This window comes from Bactrocera tryoni, chromosome 4 (assembly GCF_016617805.1).
Source record: "Bactrocera tryoni isolate S06 chromosome 4, CSIRO_BtryS06_freeze2, whole genome shotgun sequence".
Lineage (NCBI taxonomy): Eukaryota > Metazoa > Arthropoda > Insecta > Diptera > Tephritidae > Bactrocera > Bactrocera tryoni.
In genome coordinates this window covers 7,046,780-7,069,053 of record NC_052502.1, presented here as the reverse complement: position 1 = coordinate 7,069,053, position 22,274 = coordinate 7,046,780, and the positions used below count along the sequence as shown (strand labels likewise).

The 22,274-nt window shown below is 35.6% G+C and overlaps 1 protein-coding gene across 2 annotated transcripts in view; it reads right to left on the bottom strand.

The window, feature by feature from the left end:
• The window catches only part of LOC120774310 (kinesin-associated protein 3), a 51,901-nt gene that overhangs the window by 25,831 nt on the left and 3,796 nt on the right, over positions 1 to 22,274 (bottom strand). The window contains exon 1 of one of the 2 annotated variants that reach the window (XM_040103842.1): positions 1,429 to 1,484. The exons of the other annotated variant lie outside the window; for it this stretch is intronic. Within the exon in view, the coding sequence (XP_039959776.1) occupies positions 1,429 to 1,455 (27 nt within the window). The 5' untranslated portion in view covers positions 1,456 to 1,484. Of the gene's footprint in view, positions 1 to 1,428; positions 1,485 to 22,274 lie in introns of those variants that run through there. 2 annotated transcript variants of the gene reach the window in all.

The following is a 22,274-nucleotide window of genomic DNA, read 5'->3' as shown; positions in this document are numbered from 1 at the left end:
TTTGGTATGAAACCTGTTCTTGCTCGACTCGTCCCGTAAAGCTGATTTCTTTTTTGTTTTTCAAAGAGTACCGTATAGGTCTATTTGGATAGGTCTCTTTGGACATGTTTGATCGTGTTTATACCGATCCCACATTCATGGAGGGTATTATAACTGATAATGAGACACGGGTTAATCATTTTTACTCTAATATTGCATCTGGTGGTGTTACGAACTAAATATTGCTGAATAATTAAATATTTTGCGTTTCCTTTACAATTTCCGGGTACTCTTTTGTCACAATGTCACACATCATATATTCATGAACACTTTGTTGGTAAATTTATTATACGGAAAATTAAAAAGTCTATTATAAACGTATAATTCTCTGCATATACCTGTAATATTACTGTAAAATAAAAATTTGTTGTTGTAAAATTTATAATTATTAACTAAGTTTACGCTATTTTTACTGCGCAGCAAATACAGTGGCATTATACATATTTATAGGTAATAAAAAAATATTGTAAGAGCGATCACCTTATGCCCTACTACGAGTGATAAGTTAATTAACCGTTTATCTACGAAGATTTAAAGTATCAATCAAATATTGACAGCGGCTTCTTTACACAAATTAGATAGTCACACTCAATAGATAAGGTAGTTATCAGTTAGCTAAGTGCTTGTATCCGTACTTCATGCGTTAAAATGTGAATGCCTGAGTTTTAATAATGACAAACATCTAAGAAGTGTGCACAGAAAGGATTATTGAAAGAAGAAAAGTTCCATAGTATTAAGTAGTACATAAATTTTTAAAATACATATATGATAAATTAGCGTTAACTCGCTTCACATATTATGAGTTTACGCAATATCCTCCTTTTGAAGAAATGTGCACTTAGATCCTTTTCCGTGCTTCTTGTACAAATTGTGGGATATGTCTCGATATTATCAGAGATATGGAGGCTGGTACAAGTTGAGCCATTTCCGAATGGCTGATAGACTTTATAGCAATATTTTCATGCTTTTTCCAGAAACATCCTAACCCACACTAGGGGCTTGCCTTTGCGTCCTAAGTGGCCCATGTTATTTTAAACCTCTAGTGATATTATTGGGAATAGTTATAGAAATCAGATACTTTGAAGTCGTATTGCAAGCCCATGTATAAATTTTCTGTAGATTTTGAAATATTCTTAATTCTTAAAAATAAAATATAGCAATACTTTATAAAAGAAATATGGACCCAGAAATTATTATTTTTTCGTTGGAACATTGATCGCTCATTTACAAAAACTAAAACTTCTATTATATAAAGTCAACCATTTTCACTTAATAGCCACAACTTTACTAAAATAAACTAGTTTTTCGATTTCATAAATTCTATACAACCTACACGTACACCCTGTATTCTTAAAATACTATGAATATAGTGAACAAATGCGCACTCACCGGCAGTGAAATCATTGCTGCAGTCATAATTAAAATTAATTTATAGGATTTTACACTTCGCTAATGAACCTTGCAAAAATCAAAAAAAATATTGTATTTGAATGTATTAACACACAAATCCGACAAAGCAAGATTTGACAGCGATATTCAAGCCGCTTATCAGCAATTGACAAGGTTTATAATGATACGATTTATAAAATAATTTTTTGCAATGCAGTGCCACTGCGCAAAAAATTAATAAAAACTTGAAAAAAAACTAAATTTCACAACACCACAATTTTATTTATTTACTTTAAATATTTATTTTTATTTTTAATATAATCAGCATGCCCACAGCACCACTTCGCTTATTAAAAGCAATAAAGAATACACAAAGTTGAAAAAATAATTAAGTATGATTATGATGGTTCACATTTATGTATATGACATCATATGCTTTATATAAAGTTTTCGTTTCGATCATTAAGTTTTTCAACAGTTAGCTTGGCGCTAACGCAAAAACACTTTAAAACACATAAAGCACAAACAAAACATAAACAAGAAATAACAGCAATCAGCAACCACAAAACACCAAATTCCGATATTTATTTTATGTTTTCGAATTACAACAAAGCGCTCGAAAACACAATGGAACGCGGCGAAAACTAGTTTCGAAACATAATTTATACAATTGATAAATGCCCAGCGCTAAGATCAAAGTCGTAGTCGCGACTTGTAAGTTCACAGCAGTTGGCAGCGGTAGGACATTTCTGCCTTATACTTGAAACACAATTGGTGTGACACTGAAGTATGCTTCAATTAACTGTGCATTAAACTCGCAACACGTATGTATGTATGTACGCGTATGTGTGTGTTGAAGTTAAAAAATAAACCGTAAGTAAGTAGACGACACAACTGTTAAACAGCTTAGGCGGTGGCCAATTCGTTACTGATCGTGAGCAGCGCGGAGCGCTTAATTCTGAGCGCAGCTCAACTCTACAAAAATAAGTTAAATATGCAAACAAACACACATACACATTCATATATTCATATGTGAATATGCTTATATCTACTTAAATATAATTAATGTTCTTACTGTTTGTATTTCGTTGTTGCTGAAAAGTGCTGAGCCTACCTCGTAGGCATACGGGTAATGTTGAACAGTTCAGCACTTGGTGGGCAGACGATTCTCAGTTTCGAGCGAATTTGCAGTTACTCATTTGCGATAACATTTCTATGACTGTTTATAAGTGGCGACAGCGAGATTACGATCAATGTCGTTGTTCTTAAAGTTTTGAATTCTGAAACAATTTTTGGACTTTGAAGCAAAGGATAGTACTTTCGAACATAATTGTAACTTTTAACTAATTTCAGCGTCGTAAAATCCACCCGCTAAGATGAAATTGGTCATTTTATATTTTTTTTATATTTTGTTTGAATATTCTCTTGTTCCACTCTGAAGAGGCTATATTACTTACTACTATATAGAAAAACCCAGAAAAAACGTCGGAAGCCCTGTATACTATATTCTATATATGTACATATATGTAACCGATCAGTGCGACGAGCAAAGTCGACATGGCTATGCCCATCTACCCATATACGAGTATGCGTTTCAGTTTTTGAGATATCTATCTGAATTTTTTCCCACGTCTTTTTTCCCAAGGAGCTGTTTATTTTTTGTAACCGCTGATACGAGACGAAAGCCAAAGTGTGAACTGACGTTGAGCAATATCAAAAGCTCCTTCAGGATCGAGAAGGATCTCTCCATGCCGTTCGATACCAAACCAGGTTTCAGGCAAAGTGACTCTTTAACGTGCAATTCTTCAATCTACTCCTGGAGAAAATAATTCGATTTGCAGAACTGAATAAAGAAGGTACAACCTTCTACATATAAGAGTGTACAGTTGCTGGCGTACGCCGATGACATCGATATGATTGGCCTCAACAACCGCGTCGTTAGATCTGCTTTCTCCAGACAGAAAGCGAAGCAAATGGGTCTGGTAGTGAACGAGGGCAAGGCGAAATATCTCCTGTCATCAAACAAACCGTTCGTCGTACTCGCGACTTGGCTCCCACGTCACTGTTGATATTCATTATTTCGAAGTCGTAGATAATTTCGTCTATATTGGAACCAGTATCAACACCAATAACATTGTCAGCCTCGAAATCCAACGCGAATAATTCTTGCTAACAGGTGCTACTTCGGGCTGTGTAAACAATTAAGAAGTAAAGTCCTCTACTGACGAACAAGGACCAAATTCTATGAGTCACTCTTCATCCCGTCCTACTATATGGTGCAGAGGCATGGACGATGACAACATCTGATGAGTCGACGTTACCAGTTTTCGAGAGAAAGGTTCTGCGAAAGATTTATGGTTCCTTGCAGCGGATACCGCAGTCGATGCTACGAAGAGCTGTACAAGATATACGACGTCATTGACATAGTTCAGTGGCAACGCTGGCTGGGTTATGTCGTCCGAATTGCTGAAAACACTCCAGCTTAGAGAGTATACGACGCAGTAGGGACCAGGTGGAGAAGGACATGGCTACACTTGAAATCTTCAATTGGCACCAAACAGTGGAAAGAAAGAACGACTAACGCGCTGTTGTAAAATCGGATATAACCGCATATGCTGGGTGTATGCCAATAAGAAAGAACCCTTTTATGCTATAAGAAATGCCTCAGTGAACGGTATTATAGCTTCGGTGCAGATAAATTCATGTTTTCTCTTTTTTAATACTAAATTAAGCTAAAAAGTTGTCACCTGTTTGAAAATTTCCTATCATACCTATTTACGCCTGTCTAATTGCGTATATGAATTAAAAAAAAATGAATGCATAAATTTATAAATGTAAAAATTTTAAACTCTGACTTTTTCACGCTTATTTGCATAATACTACCTGAAACAGCGGTATAACACCTCTAATACATGCACTAAACACAAATGACAATGGGAAGAGCAATGAGTGGAAAATAATTCATTCGCCGTTGAAAAGGTGAAAAATAATTAAAAACAAATTTGAGATAATAACAAAATTCACATGAGTGCGCGCTTTTAATTATGTAAGCAAAAAAATATATGATTACCACCGTGACATAAACAATAAACGCGACAACAACAACGCGGCAAACGACAAACCGCAACGGCGAGCGTAAACGCAGGCGCAGGCGCAGTAGCGCACGAGATCCAGCAAAACGAGCAAAAAACCAAAACATGTAAATATTAAGTATCTATTCAAGATCATGCCAATAACAAAAACAACAAACAGTAAACATCATCACGGCAAATCAAAATATAAACAAAACTCCACGAGTGACCGAAGCATGCTGACTTCACACAACCTTATCTCCACATGTATCTATGCATGTATGTGTGTGTGTAGCAGAAATGTGCAGATAAAAGTGTTTTATTAAAAAAATAAAATGCTTTTTAAACATACATACATACACGTGTGAGCGTTTGTGTACTTTATGATTATTGAAGGCAAGGCGACCTTTCGGCCAGACACCCAAACACAAAAACTCAGACACGAGCCATAATGCCTTTTTAAGTCGATTTGTGGCTTACTCAGCTAAAAGTCAAATATGGAACGAGTTTGCAATAATGATTATCGCATTGATTTATTGGCTGTTTCCTAGTTATTTCTCGCAAATAAAGCGTAAAATCGGTATTACTTAAGGAATTAGCTAATCTATAGAAATTCTTAGACAAGTAAAGTCTCACTGTACATTATTGTACAAAATAAGATATTATATAGTAATACACTTGGCTAACAAAGTTAGCATTGATGTGGAGGAATCGAAACTCTGTGTTTTATATTGGTTGTCAAAAAAGTCTTGCGGTATTTTCGCTAGTTGGCGCTGAAAGCGCGTAGTTCTAGCTTTATTCGTCGCATCGGGTCATGCTAGTATACCTTTTTGGAAAGCTCATTTCACGTGTTTGATTGATTGTCGTTTCTTTTAAGTCGTTCGTGAGTTATAGCGTCGCAAACATGAAGCAAAATAAAGAGAAAATACGGCATATTTTACAGTACTACTACGATAAAGGCAAAAATGCACCTCAAGCCGCCAATAAAATTTGTGCAGTTTATGGACCAGATACAGTTTCCATTTCCACCGCACAACTATGGTTTCAACGTTTTCGTTCTGGTGTAGAGGTGGTCGAAGATGCGCCACGCTCCGGAAGGTCTGTCGTCGAAAATTGCGATAAAATCGCTGAATTGGTCGAAAGAGACCGGCATAGTAGCAGCCGTAGCATCGGTCAAGAGCTGGGCATGAGTCTTCAAAAATTCATTTAAATTTCAATAAAAAAAAAATCAATAAAAATACCGCAAGACTTTTTTGACAACCCATTATGATATTATATACATATTAATAAGTACTGTATTGTGAGTATTGGCTAACAAAGTTAGCATTGATGTGGAGGAATCGAAACTCTGTTCTTTATATTTAATTTTGATAGTCAGCAATTAGCACGGAGTTGACGAGATTTTTACGTGTTAAACCAATTTCCACAAACAACATAATTATGGTATATTTATAATTGCTTTAATTTATTTTTAGTTTTGTTTTTATTTTTTTAATTTTTTTTTCCACAATCCACCGAATTACATCATTCTAATCATAATTTGAGCTTCGCTTGATTTTTTGCATATCATCACCGATTTTTTGTTGGATTTGAATACGATAATTATTTACACTCGCGTGTTGTTAATGTTTTTGTGAAATTAATTCCAGAACAGGATGTATTCGAAGTTAGTTTGACAGACAAATTGCTTTAAGTACTGTTGAATCGACGCAAGCATTATTACTAAGAATACTATCAACAGACCCAACAATAAATTACTCATGATGTTTGCTCTTCGAGTCAGAGAATGCTAAACTTCACTTTCAGTGCACACCAAATAATTCTATATGAAAGTTTATGATATACATATAAGCGCTTAACAATGAGATCAGCAAATTATTAACGATTAATCACGTTTCTGAGAGTTTTGAGAAGTTTCGAACAACATTTTGAAATGATTAATGTTTTTACTGGTACTACTAAGCGCTTCTTAAATCAACTTTTTTTTGCTATTCCGTTACCTTATCGAAAGGTTTTTCGCATATACTTAAAGAGTTACTGGTCATTTTACAATGTTTGATAACCTCAATAAATCAAATACTGAGCGTGTTTCGATCTCTGAAAATTCAATGCAAGAGTGACACATTTTTCCATTGATTTCAGAAACTAGCCATAGAAATGACCGTATCGCTTGCTTTGACGTAAGATATGATCTGAGTTAGTATGAAGAAATGTGTAAAAACAAAAACAGTTTTCATTTTTTGTAAAAATGTATGTCAAAAATCCAATTTCCAGTTTTTTCGTCCAAGTTCTCAGTTGAAATTTTAACTAAAATATTATTTCTTTCACTTCAGATGATCCTGTAAGGAGTTATCCTGCCAACGCGGGCGCATCTTTTTTCCGAAGGGTCACCGATAATGGGGTCCCAATGGCCAAGTTTAAAATATTTTTTTCCAAAATTTTCAGAAGTTCTTTGTTAAGTTACAAAAAAAAATTATAATTAAATATTTAACTTTTTATAAGAGAAAAAAAATTTGTTGAAAAAATACGGTTTCTCACCCGAGGAAATCGATCTAAACCCTTAATATTTTACTTTTTTTTCATACTAGAATGAGGCAATATATCCGGCGACCGAAATCTGAAAATTTATATTTCGCAAGGCATCGGCAAATAAAAATTTGATTTGCCTTGTACAAAGAATTATAGTCGGTTGACTAGCCGAATGAACTTTTGACTACATAGTTTCAAGCTAGTTTATAACTAGTTACTTTCTTGCAGGGTATACATATGTACATACAAGTATAAGTATAGCAACATACAGACACCGGCAGATGAAGCAAGGAAACAGATTTAACAAAGCGTGATCAGCTAATTTAAATACTGTTCAATATCAAAAGTAAAAGTTGTAAAAGAGAATAAGAAAAGTGGAATATTTTGTGGATTTCCTCGAAATGCCATAATTGGAAATAGAGTCGCACATAGGTGTGTATTAAGGTGCAAATATAGTCATACTTGTGGAAGTATTAATTTATAGCTTGATTTTTTGTATTTTTTTGTATTTTGCGCTGCAGTGTTGCCATTAAATATAATATATGTAATATATTTATTTATTTTAGCGAGTACTCTATTGCTGCTCGCTTACAAGAGAAGGAGGTTCTATATTAATTGAAGGGTTGATTATTTTTTGGAAAATATGGGTCTGCATTGAATATGGCGGAATATATTACTGTGGACAAAAAAAGTAAGACTTTTAAATTTAAATTTCGCCCGAAAACCCATTCGTGTGCCGAAATAGTGAAATCGCCCTTCAGTGATAATGTTTGCCGCGAGAAAGTAGTTTTGATTGGTGCAAATTATGCAAAGAGAGTCGAGAACGTGTTGATGACAAACCACGTCCAGGACGGTCACCAACCGATGATCAACACGTCAATAAAATTACGGAATCGGTGCTTGAGAATCGACGATTAACAGCCAAATGTCTTATTAGCATCTTTTCTCGTTAGAATATGGGAACGATCGTGCGAAAACCATTTTGCAAGTACATTTAGGCCTAAGAAAAGTAAAAGCACGATTGATTCCAAAATCGAAAGGAATCGGTGCTTGAGAATCGACGATTAACAGTCAGAGATCTTACTAGCATCGTTAGAACATGGGAACGATCAGTGAAAACCATTTTGCAAGTACATTTGGGTCTAAGAAAAGTAAAAGCAGGATTGATTCCAAAATCACAAAATTTTTTCGAAAACAAACATTACGTTAAAGTCTGTGAAACAATGCTTTCCGTTTACCTGGTTGTCATGAAATGTATTATTATTGCCGATGATCCATGCTTACAAACCGGAAACAGACGATCAATCGACCGAATAGGTGAGCCAAAGCCGAAAAACCACGGCAAAATAGGTAAAAAACCAAGATTATGTTGACAGTTTCCTCCGATTAGCGACGTGTGGTGCACCCCGAATTCCTTTCGTCCGGTCAAACTGCCAACAAGGAATACAATTTGTGTGTCGTGTGCCGTTTGCGCGAAGCTATTCGTAAACAAGTAAGGAAGGGCTAAGTTCGGGTGTCACCGAACATTTTATACTCTCGCATGGTAAAGTGATAATCGAGATTTCATTATCCGTCATTTAAATATTTTTCAAATACCGTATTTTTGTAAAGTTTTATTCCGCTATCATCATTGGTTTCTAATGTTTATACTCGTATTATACAGAGAAGGCATCAGATGGAATTCAAAATAGCGTTATATTGGAAGAAGGCGTGGTTGTGAACCGATTTCACCCATATTTCGTGCATGTCATCAGGGTGTTAAGAAAATATTATATACCGAATTTCATTGAAATCGGTCTAGTAGTTCCTGAGATATGGTTTTTGGTCCATAAGTGGGCGGCGCCACGCCCATTTTCAATTTTTAAAAAAAGCCTGGGTGCAGCTGCCTTCTGCCACTTCTTCCGTAAAATTTAGTGTTTCTGACGTTTTTTATTAGTCGGTTAACGCACTTTTAGTGATTTTCAACATAACCTTTGTATGGGAGGTGGGCGTGGTTATTATCCGATTTCTTCCATTTTTGAACTGTGTATGGAAATGCCTGAAAAAAACGGCTCTGTAGAGTTTGGTTGACATAGCTATAGTAGTTTCCGAGATATGTACAAAAAACTTAGTAGGGGGCGGGGCCACGCCCACTTTTCCAAAACAATTACGTCCAAATATGCCCCTCCCTAATTCGATCCTTTGTGCCAAATTTCACTTTAATATCTTTATTTATGGCTTAGTTATGACACTTTATAGGTTTTCGGTTTCCGCCATTTTGTGGGCGTGACAGTGCGCCGATTTTGCCCATCTTCGAACTTAACCTTCTTATGGAGCCAAGGAATACGTGTACCAAGTTTCATCATGATATCTCAATTTTTACTCAAGTTACAGCTTGCACGGGCGGACGGACGGAGAGACGGACGGACAGACGGACGGACAGACAGACATGCGGATTTCGACTCTACTCGTCGCCCTGATCACTTTGGTATATATAACCCTATATCTGACTCTTTTAGTTTTAGGACTTACAAACAACCGTTATGTGAACAAAACTATAATACTCTCGTTAGCAACATTGTTGCGAGAGTATAAAAAAAGAGGACGAGAGGCTAAGATGCACAGTCGAATACCGTAGTCTTTTCCCGTGATTTTTTCGATAAATTTTCAAACCACATCGTGCCGCAACCACCGTATTCGCATGATTTGGCTTTGTGTGACCTTCGGATGTTCATCAAACTCAAACGACCGCTCCGGGGAAACCGTTTGAAGTCAACTGAAGAAGGCTATTTCGGAAATTGCCTTTAACAACTTTTTCGAGGATAGGAAAAGCCGTTGGCTCAAGTGTATTGGGGCCAGGGGGAATCACTTTGAGAGAAACGACATAGATTTTGAGGAATAAATCAAGAATCTTAAAATTATGTACAAAGTCTTACAATTTTTTGCTCAAAGGTATGTATGTATTTAGTAGAATATGTTATGTTGGGCGTCTGCTTGTAGTTTGTCAGTAACGTAAAGCTGTCGTGCTGTCGTGACTTTTCCAATATTTGTTAATTAATTAACGCCATTATCTGAAAATTCGCTTTTCATTCATACCTCCAAACATGGGCTACATGCCTGCATGACGTGCATATGCCGTCAAATACTAGTATACATATGTACATACATAGGTATGTATGTATTTTTTGCACAGTTTAAATTATGCGCTATTGAGTGGAAAACAAAAGGCACGAATACGCCAAGCCGCTTTCGGTATATTTTCGTTCGTTTAAAATTTGTCTAAAAGCGTTAATTTGTTACTGCGGCGAGGGGTGTGATCCGCAAAGACCTCCACAAAACACAAAGCTGCAGTATTTCCTATAACAATGTGTTTGCATGGCTTGAGAAATTACACCCAGATGTACAAATTTCTGTATATTCAATACTCATATGTAAATAAGATACGTAAATTCATTCATGTCAAAAATTATTGACTTTTATTATGATGTGTTAATTTATGTATGCCAAGTCTCAATATTTATTTAGCACTTAGCTATTCGCCTAATACTTACTTAAAAATTGATCACAAATTTGCCACTAATAATTAACACTGTTATAGAAGTGTCTAATTTTCTGTCCACTTCATTCTTTCCATCCTACTATTTCATTCTAACCTTCGCAAGGAAGTATATTGTTCTCCGAGTCTAACTGCGTAGTTTGACTTATTTACAGAAACTATGAATTAATTTTTTCTCAACATTATCTTGACAAATTTTGTTGAAATGCGTTGTTGGTATAAACATGATTTTAACCATACGCAAAGACCTACGAACCTTCCTATTCCCCAAAGTCAATTAGTTTAACCCATCGGTCATTAAGTATCACATCGCTGATTTTAACAGTTCATAAATATGTTGCGGTACTTAGAGAGTGCAGTTTTTAGCACTTAGATATGAAATATTAGCTGTTTTCGATTCGCCATTTTTCTGCTCGCTATTTTTGGACTCTGCTCTCTTGCCAAAAAATTTAAATGTGAAAACAGCAATAAAGTTATGGTTTTGAATTCGATACAAGAAAATTCATGTGTGCATACCTCATTAAAGTCTTCTTCAATGTTATCTATTGCGAATAACTTAAATTATAGATAACAATATATTTTGATTTTAAGGGATTACATGGGTTTACGGGTTTCAAAAAACGATTTTTTTATTGCCTTATTAAAGTCCAAAATACCTCTAGAGTATTGTCCAAAATTTTCAAGTTGATCCGGGTAATAGTTTTGGAGATACACCCTTGAGAACTTTGCGCTCGATGCTAGCTAGGCTACGTGCGCCGTCTTTAAAGGCGTTTTTCTCGAAACTTTGTTTTTGAAGACGGTTGGCAAAATTTCTCGACAACTACTCAACCGATCTTCATAAAATTTTACACAGCTCTTTAAGATTCAATTCTTAAAGACTTGGACGAAGGGTTTTTTTCGATTACAACTATTTGAAAAAAAAATTTCCCCATATTTTCACTGAAATTCTAATTTTTTTGTAAAAATGTCTGCTAAAAGTCCAATTTTCAGTTTTTTATTTCTCCTTCTTCCAAGTTCTAAGTTAAGAATTTAACTAAAATAGGTATTTTTTCAATTTAGATGATTCTGTAAGAAGTTATCCTGCCAATTCGGGCGCATTTTTTTCCGGGGGTCACCGGAAATGCCGTCGCAATGGCCAAGTTTAAAATATTTTTTTCCAAAGATTTCAGAATTTCTTTGTTAATATGTAAAATTTTTGTAAAATTCTAATAAAATATTTAATTTTTATATACGAAAAAAATTGTTGAAAAAAGGATGTTTTTTACTCGAGGAAGCACATGTAACCTCTTAGGTACTTAAAATTTGAAATTAATTATAATTCTTTAGAAAAGGCGAAACTACGGGGTTATTATGTATAAAGCATAAAGAAGACCTTCTCCACTAAAGGAGACATGTTAGTGCAGGGGTGCACTCTAAGTCCTGCACATTTCTTTGAATAACTGGCATCATTTGTGCTATTCGCTACCATCCAGTGCTTGTTGAATCGATGACAGCTAAATGCTAGACGCTTGGTCGAGCAATTTCCAACAATTTGTTAGAGTCCGCCTATAAATAATCCCACAAATTAGTTATAGAAGAGACGATTGATAGTCTTTATTCGTATAAGGAGCTTTTCTGTTAGAAGAAGCCAGTTCGTAACCACACTTAGCCAACAAAACTTATACAATTCACTATATACATTTATTTTTTCGTATGAGTATTCTAAAATCAATAAACTACGGAAATATTTAATAAAATTTATAAAGTAAATAGTAAATATTTATTTAAAAATTTTAAAAAATTTGTTAAAAATAAATATTTAACAAATGTGAAAAAATGCGCACACCCACCGATATTTTCATATTTCTTGGCCAAGTTCGATTATACATTTCAATTATTTGTTCAATTATTTGTAAATACTTGTATATTTGCTTAGTAAGATAAAAGCGGAGAATATACTATATTAACGTTTCACGCAGTCATTGCACCACACGTTTAACTAACGACATTGAGACTTCGTTTAAGAATAATGAAAACAAACAAAACTTCCCTTTCGAAAGGTCGAAGCTTAAAATTCGCACTTAACCGTTAAACGCCGTGTTAGAGCACAATTGTCGTGACGCCGAAATAAACATAATAAAAATGCTGGAAATGCACACAAAATATTTGAATATGAATATCACAGTATCAGCATTTTAATATCGATTAGCGTGAGAGAGTTTTTCTAGCGCTAGCACACAGCTTAAAATGGCATGTCCTGCTTTCTAAGAAGCAAACTGTAAACTTTGTAGGCAAGGTCCGTTTTTAGGTGACCTTTTTCACTTCCACAAGTATGTAAATATTTTATTGAATTTCTCTTTGACACGCAAATGCATTAAAACTGCCACCTACCGATGTGCCTGTATGTATGTTTGTATATGAATATATAATTGCGTTGACCCAATTGAAAGTCTCCATAATAAGCGCCGATATGCATTGAATGGTGGGAGTTATAGTGCACTTGCACCCGGACTGTTGTATGCGTGTATGTGTGCGCCATAGTGGACTTCAAAGGGTATTATGGTGTAATTAAATTTATTCCATCACAGGGTGCGGCCTCAAATGGAAAATGGCTGCATGGGATAACAACAGCGCGATGCTAGAAAATGTTGTGCGTTTTTTTATGGCGGAAGTGTGAACGAGGTCACAGGGGAAAAGCGAAATTGAGTGGCATTAAAAAGCAATTTAATCATATTTTCCTTGAAATATTCTCCAATTTTAAATATGTGCATATCTATGAATATTTGATGTGCACTAATTTCATAATTGACTAGTCAAATATTTTAACTGGAACAAAGTGTATAAAAGCTTTATTAAAATTAAAAAACAAAAATGATGACACTTTGGGGGTGATTAGTGCCTTACGTCAGTTAATCGTGTGTCCTCATTTTTTTCCTCAATTATTTTTTAGGTTTTTAGTTTTGAACCAAGTTGTGTGAGGAGTTTATATAACCGCAAGTTTGCTGAGAGAGGTTGAGTAGCTGATGGGTGCACTTAAGGCAGTATTCGTTCGTCTAGGGGTTCTGAAACCTCTTACTTTTGGAAAACTAGACAATTCATCCTTCGCTGAAATATTATTTTTACTATTTAGTTTGTTTTTGGGTCAATATTTTTCTGTTCCTAACTAAAGTTATTTCCAGATTTATTAAGTTTTTTCCTAGTTGGGTTGGTTCAATCATGGATTGGGAATAAAATATTATCGGACCTTTTTGGTGACAACTGTTAACTGACACGTATTAGATCAAGCCTCTGAAAGAACATCTCACAGAATTTCTAGATAAATTCTACAAATATTTTTTAGAAGTTAATAAATACATAAATGCTCTCTTCAATTCCCCATGTAAATTATATTGAAAAAAAAATGTATTTTGCTAAGTTGGTAGGACTGTCTTTAGTTACCATGCCAAATATGAGCGGGATCTGTCAAACAGTTTGTTTACAGCAGCTGCTTAAGTCGGTGCACTTCAGTAGTGAGTTGCGATTTTTACAATGGATAAAAATATTAAACAAAGAATTTTTCTCAAATTTTGTATTTCTAACCAAATTTCGTAAGCGGAATCGTTGCGAATGTTGGAAAAAGCTTACGGTGATTCAGTTTTATCAAAAACACAAGCCTACGATTGGTACCAAGCATTCAAAACCGGTCGAGCGATCGTTGAAGACATGCCTCGTTCTGGGCAACCTTCGAAGTCTTCAACTGACGAAAATATTAAAAAAGTGCAGGATATAGTGCTTGAAAATCGTCAGGCAAGCGACTCGTAACGATAAAGTTAATTTTTTTTTCAAAAAGAATACCGTAAATAGGTTTCTTTGGACATGTTTGACGTGCGAATTCCGATCTAACATTCATGGAGAGCATTATATACCGATGAGACATGGGTTTATGATCTTGGCAAGCAAACCAGTCAACAATCATTGGAATGGAATACGCTTTCAGTTGATCAAAGAGATAAAACAAAATTTGCTGAAGGAACTGAAGGCCATTCCAAAAAGTGTTTATCGAGAGTGTTTCGCGGACTAGAAAAAGCATAAGTGTATTACAGCTGGTAGGGACTGCTTTGAAGGCGACAAAATAAATATTGACGAATAATTAAATATTTTGGGTTTTATTTATTATTTCTGGGTACTTTTTGTCACAATACGAGTATATGTGTTTGATCAAGAAACTTTGATACTTATGTTTTGAGTTATTTTAAGTTCTTGAGAAATAATTCATGGTATTACTGGTTCAAATGGACTCAAAACGCTTCTGAGAAACAGTTGGATTCTTATATTTAAAAATTACCAAATTTTTATAAGCCAACATGGCTGTGGGCACTGTCCTATTTTGCAAGATCATGCGCCTAAAATAGTCCAAAATGCTTTAAAATACGCAAATAAATACGAAAATTTAACACAAAATAAAAAACAAAACAACAACAATAACTAATACCAATGTGTTAGCGATTTGGCCAAATAAAGCAACAAAGTGACAAGTGTGAATGAACAACCGGAATGGTAAAAAAAATTGACAAAAACTTGAAAAAATTACTGTAAAAAACATGTGACTACTTGGCTGACGGCTTGAGCTCGCTAGTGACTCTACAGGAAGTGCACTATTTATAACTTTTTTAACACATGGTACGACGGCTTAGATAAGTTGTTGAACTTTGAGCACCAATTTGAATACACGCCGATGTCGCCATAATTTTCGGAAAGAAATTAATGTGTCAATTGTTATTTAAATATTGCCTTTATTTTCGTTTTATTGCGAGCATTATGATTGTGTGGCATAAATGGCAAACGATTAGCAAAACAAAATGCAAACAAAGATATCACAATAGCGATAACAGTGGTGGTGTGGGCACCCGCCATTTGGGAACTGGGGATGACGACGGCGATGACGTTGCATGAGTTATGGCATTTATGACGCGAAAATTTATAGCGAAGCGCAAAACGTGACTCACATAACAAGCGAAATGAGCGCAGCTCAAAGTGTAAACACAATGGCTACGACAGACTGCAAACTACATCTGTCAAATATTAAAATACACACGTTCTTATGGGCAGTGTTATTTTGACAGCTGCACGACTACACGACTGCAGGCCGACAGTTGTCGTTCTCGCTAACTTCAATTTGCTCCTATTTTTGCCAACGACAGTAGGACGACAGTAGAGTTGACAGTAGAATGGAAGATAGAAAGAGGAGGTAGAGTGGTGATGCCACTAATATGTAAAAAGTAAAATTATTCACAGCTCTAACAAACTTGATGTTATTTTACAGATAAAAGCATAAAATAGCTATATTGTAGCTCTATTATATCATTTGTAATAACAAGTGATAATTTAAAGCAAAAATATTTACCTATTTACTTATTTTTTGCATAAAAAATTTCACTTTGATCAAAATATTAAAATTTCATTGAAGTGAAAGGAATTAGTATGGCCACAACGAAATTGTGTACATGCAAAATGGACAACTGCGTTGTTTTGTGTACATGCCGGTCATTGTGTTGTTGTTGCTTCTTAAAATGTACATGTAGTAAGATGAACAACGACGTTTTCAGTTCACTGTCGTGCCCCTGCAGTCTGTCGTAGCCATTGTGTTTACACTTTCAGCCGGAATGAATGGTATATTTGTGCAAAACAACAAATGCAACAACAATTGTGTCTTAATTTTAATTATTCAAGTGTGCGAACAATGTAAGAATTAAATAAATGTGAAAAATTAATAATTTAATTGAAGTGGAAATAAGTCCAAAGCGGGCGCACAAGTGTATGATTGCTTGGCAGCTGTGGCTGGGTATGCACAGTGGCGCAAATTCGCATTTTTCGTGTTGATTTCGAGTTGAGTCGAGTTGAGTAATGTGGCAGCAACCAATTGGAATTGCATTTTAACAAGAAAAAAGAATAAAAAAAGAATAAACAAAGAAAAATTATTGAAAAATATATACAAAAGTATAATAATTACAATAACGTATAAGACGATTTTTATGCGTTCATTAGCCGACCGGCCACCAACTTGCGTAGCTTGCAAAATTTTAAGTGCGTGCTTTGTGTGCCATATGCTTGCTGGTGGCGTACACTTGTGAGCGGCGCATATGCGCATGTGCGTGTGTTTGATCAACAATTGAAACTGAAATAATGAAGTGGTTGCGAATGTTTCATCCAATTGCGGTAACGAATGCAATCAACTTTTTTGCTTAATTTTTCACTTTTGTTTGATTTCATTTATTTACTTATTTATTTTATTTGCGTTGAGTTGGTTTTGTTTCATTTTGATTTTCAGTTTAGTTTTAGCCATCATCAAAGTCAGCAAGCCAACCATTATTGCTGCTCTTTTGCTATTTTAGCCGAAGCGTGTTGCCATGATGACGAAACGACAATCCACAACAACAGAAGTTGCCAACTATGATATGTAACCAAGTTTGAATGCTTGAATGGTTAAATATCTGCGTCTAGCTGCACACATACACAACTATATATGCATATACAGTGCAGGTATACACATACATATGTATAGTATATATAAATAAAAATAAATATGGTAGTAGGTGTATCTAACGATAGGCCTAAAAGTATTTACAAGTGCTTAGACGCACAGCTACACTTACATATATGTACATTTATACATAGCCACACACACAGGTGTTTGTATTTGGAACCCTGCAAGCAGCACTTTGCACTTTTACACTTAGCCTGATTTATTGTATTTGTTTCACAATAGCAAAAAAGAACTTACTTTGTATAGCCATAAGATAAGCCAAGACCAATTCAAGTGCTTTTCCCACTATGGTGGTGACTATGGCCGTGGAGTGGCAATGTTGGACAGTGCGTCATTGCTGGCAGAACTTTGCTTGTGTTACTTCTAGTTTACCAATGGAAATCGCATGTGCAAAACTTTATATGGTCTACATTGTAACAATTTGTACAAAAACAAAAATTTAACCAATAAAGTTTATAATTTGCTTAAATAGTACTGAAACAAGTCCGCCGAATGAGTTTTGATTATTGGCTTCAATTGCAATCCAAATAACAGTTTGTTGGGCCTGACTAATGTTTCACACGACATGGTGTACTGGGTACATTAGTAAAAGCTTCTAGAAAAAAGTGAGTATCGGATTTCTGAATTGACTTGCAAATATTATTTGTTTGCAGTATACAAGGTTTGTTCGGAAAGTAATTGGATTGAGTCGATTTAAAAAAATTTATTGAACCAATCGTTACAATTCTTTAAAAGCTCTTTCTGCGTCGATGTAGCGCTGCCAGCGTGATTTCCGACCATGAAAGGCGTCAAGGAAGGCATTCTCCGGAATGGCCTTGAGAGCCGAGCTGCATGCTGCTTGGATCCCCTCTGTCGTTTCAAAATGCTGTCCTTTAATACTCAATTTCTCGGCATCATATTCAAAGATCCATGACTCGTCACTTATGATTACGTTATTTAAAAATTGGGGCTCACTTTCACACATGTTAAAATTTTCTTGGCATATTTTCACACGCCGCAATTTCTGATCGTTAGTGAGCACTTTTGGGACCAACTTCGCCCACAACTTGCACATGTTTAAGTGCTCCACCACAATGTCATAAACCACAGATTTTGATAAATTTAACATCTGGACAATTAAACGAATACTTAGTCGACCGTCTAAGTTCAAAACTTTGCGCACACGAGTCACATTGTCGGTGTTTGTCGAAGTCGCAGGTCTCCCAGCACGGTCGCCATTAGCGACCCCTTACCGGGTACGAAACACACAACTTCTTGCTAAAGCAACATCTGGGTAAGCCTGCTTGATCATATCAAACGTCTCTGTCGCAGATTTACCGAGTTTCACACAGAATTTATTCGCGTACCTCTGCTCTAACGAACGCTGCATTTTCGGCTTGCACCACTAACGGAAACGTCGCCCAAAAATGTTTGTCCTGACTCTCCAGCTGCTCGGAGACAGCTGACCATACGCTCGTTTGTTAGCTAGGAACGCCCTTTACCGAATATAGTCGGTGCGCGCACACTCCCTAGTACAGTCGCGGCGGAAGAAAATCAGTTATATTACTTTCTGGGCAAACCCTGTATCTTGCACTATTACAGACAACAACAAACGATCAATCGGCCAGCAAAGGTGAGCCGAAGTCGATTATAAATGTATGTACTGCGAATTCCTTTCGATCTGTCAAACTATCAACCACTGATTCTTCGTGAGTATTTCAACCACCGAACCACCGTTTACTGAGCTCTAAATCAGGCAGTGTCACTTCTGGCCATTCAGCAAACTCAAGCAATCACTCCGGAGAAATCGTTTTGAGTCAATTTAAGATATTAAACGCGAATCGCTAAGCGCATTGAAGATAGTTTCAGAAACAATGTTTCGAGGATTGAAAAAAAACATTGCCAAAAGTGTATTGGGTCCAAGGTGGATTACTTTGAGGGGGACGTCATAAACTTGAAGAATAAATTGAGAATTTTAAAATGAATGACTAAGTCTTACTATTTTTGCTCATAAGACTCTTATTTTTTCATCATTTATTATTTTTGAAAATATGTAAATCTTTAAAAATCAATAAAACAAAAAATGGATAACATCATGTTAATTGTTTTTCGACGATCTATGCAAATCTTTGATGATTTTTTAATCTCGGTTTTTATGAAATGTTTCACCGATAATGATTAATTTTGTAAAAAACTATAAACATGATTATTTTTTAGTAATAAATTAAAATCACAAAAGAGATTAATAGAATCTTTTTTTTCTGAAATTTTTATGAAGTTTCGTGCTAATTGTTTTGTTTGTCATTAATCATAATACCATAAAACTCAATATACATTCATCAGTAGGTGATTCTAAAAGTAAAACTTATATGGACTACGGTCTTGGCTTAAAAAAAAACTTTTTCTGAGGTTAAACTTTTTATTTCAAAACTACTTTTTTAACCAGAAAATAAATCGCAGAAAAAAATAGTTGTTTTCATAACCCACGGTGCGTTGTTCCGCAGGTCGAACATGTGTAGTAATAAACTAAAGCGTCAAAGTTCTGGCTTAAGACACGCTGAAACATAAAGATTGTTATTACTGCCTTCATTGTTGTTACACACACACATACGTTTACTATACATGCATTTATGGTAATTGTTTCAGTTAGTTGGCGCACTGCCATCATATTGCTATCACAACTGCCACCATCACCACCACCACCCACTGTAGCGCCACCACCAACACCACCGCTGAAAGCTTTAGGCGTGTGTGTGCATTCTTAGAAGCAATTCCAAAAGCTGGCAAGACGAATAGTGAGGTTAAAGTGCAATACAAAGTTGTCCTTCCTCAGGCAGGGGGCGGCAGAGTTTTAATGCTGTTGTGGTGAGCGGAGGAAAACCAGTGAAAGGATTGAATGAGTGAAAAATCGATAGCGTAGAGTATGTAGTGCGACTCCAGGTTTAATGATAAATACGTATAAACAATTTTCCCAAATACATACATACATACATACATATGTATACATATTTACATTCATTTACATTCTTGGAAATTCGAAATACGCAAGAGAATTTCCGCAAAATTTTCCAAAATAAACATACATACTTCCTTACATACATACATACAAGTGTATATGAAAATGCATGTTTATACATTCATATATTCCAGAAACGGTGCGTATGCACATACTCATATACTATGCATATGTATATGCTACATATTTACATGCAAAGTTCCAATGTGCTTTTACATTCTCCAACAGAAGGTTTGCTGGTCGCCAAGTATTTTAAGTGCATTCATTTGTAATTGGTTGCCGCTCAACCAAACTTTTAATGCTCTGTTCTTTGGACGGTTGTAATGTTGAGAGAAAACAGTTGGGATTCATTTAACAGTAGAGTTGTTTTTTTTTTATAGATATACATACAAATGTATGTATACATGAGATGCTATTTGTCATTTTTGTTGTAAATAAAAACTGAAATGTCTGTTTATGCCTTGGGTCCTTCACATCAATACATACATACACTTTTACTTACGTAACAGGATTGACTGAAGAAAAAAACTTGATTGATATGCACTGAGTGATGCCAAAAAAGTTGGCAACAACAACTCAAAATTGAGACGAATTCATTTCGAAAACAAACCATTCTTTTTGAATAGAGAAAAATGAGTCGGAGGTGCTTAAATACTTAGTAAAGGCGGCCGAATTCATCTATTGATCGATGAGCCAAAATGTATTGCATATTTTCTTTAACAATCCTTATATAACGGGTAATCCAAGTAGAGTTATTTTTTTCAATAGACTTTTTTTGACAGACTCACGTCTTGTCAAGCTGTTATGTTATTTTTGTTCGGTATTGCTTGGTATTTCATCATGGAAAGACTTACGCCTGAACAACATTTACAAATCCTTCATCTTTATTATGAAAATTTACGTTCTGTTAAGAATGTCTTTCGTGCACTTCGTTCAAGTTATGGTCCATATAAACGTCCTACAGGTACAGAGCGTACTATTTGCAACTCCATCACCTACCTTGAGACCCAGCATTCATTATTGGATAATATTTGACTGAACAGACCACGTCTAGCACGCAGTGAAGCCAAAGCTAAGAGTGTACACGAAGACCGTGGAGAGTCCATTCGGGCCCATTTGCAGCAACTCGGACTGACGTATGGTACGACTTGGCGCATTTCACATAGAGATCTTTAATTGAAAGCGTACAAAATACAGCTTGTTGAAAAGTTCCAAGAAGATCCGACGTTTTAGAGCCAAATTTTATTTAGCGATGAGGCCCATTCTGGCTGAATGAGTATATAAACAAGCAAAATTTCCACGTTTGGGACGAAGAGCAACTAGAAGAGATTCAAGAGCCGCCATTTAATCCAGAAAAAAGAGCAGTTTGGTGTAGTTTGTGGGCCGGTGGAATCATCCGTCTATATTTCTACAAAAATGATGCAGGTGAGAACGTAACCGTCAATGGCTACCATTATCGCGCTATGATAACCAACTATTTGATGCCTAAAATTGAAGCTCGTGATCTCGATGACATTTGGTTTCAACAAGACGGCGCCACTTCACACACATCACATCAATCAATGGATTTATTGAGATCACACTTTGGTGAGCAGTTAATTTCACGTTCGATTGACCACCAAGATCGTGTGATACTACACTGTTAGACTTTGTAAAGTCTAAAGTCTATGCGGACAACACTGCTTCGATTCCGGCTTTGAAGCAAAATAACACGCGTGTCATTCGCCAGTTACCAGTCGATATGTTCGAACGAATCATCGAAAATTGAGTGCAACGGATAGACCATCTGAGACGTAGTCGCAGCCAACATTTGAAAGATATAATCTTCAAAAACTAAATGCCAAAGAATGTTCTTTCGGATGGTAATAAACATTTGCCATTAAATTTGAAGTTTCTGTGATTTTTCTTTAAAAAAGGATGGAACCTTGAAAGGGATACGCCTTTAGAATTATCGAATTTTTGCCTTTAAAACCGTCGTGTTGGTAATTGGAAAATCTATGGGTTATACACTTTGGCCGATATTGGCTTTTTGGGTATAAAGCTTAAGTGAATTTAAGCATTACGAGAATATTTGTCTAAATATTTAGAATATTGTATCAGAATATGCGAAGAGGTGATGAAAACGAATTTTATGCGTTTAGAAAGCACAAAAAAAAGGGTAGTTTTCAAGCTCAGGCGTTACAGATCAAGCGGCTGCCGTAAGCCTCATTACTA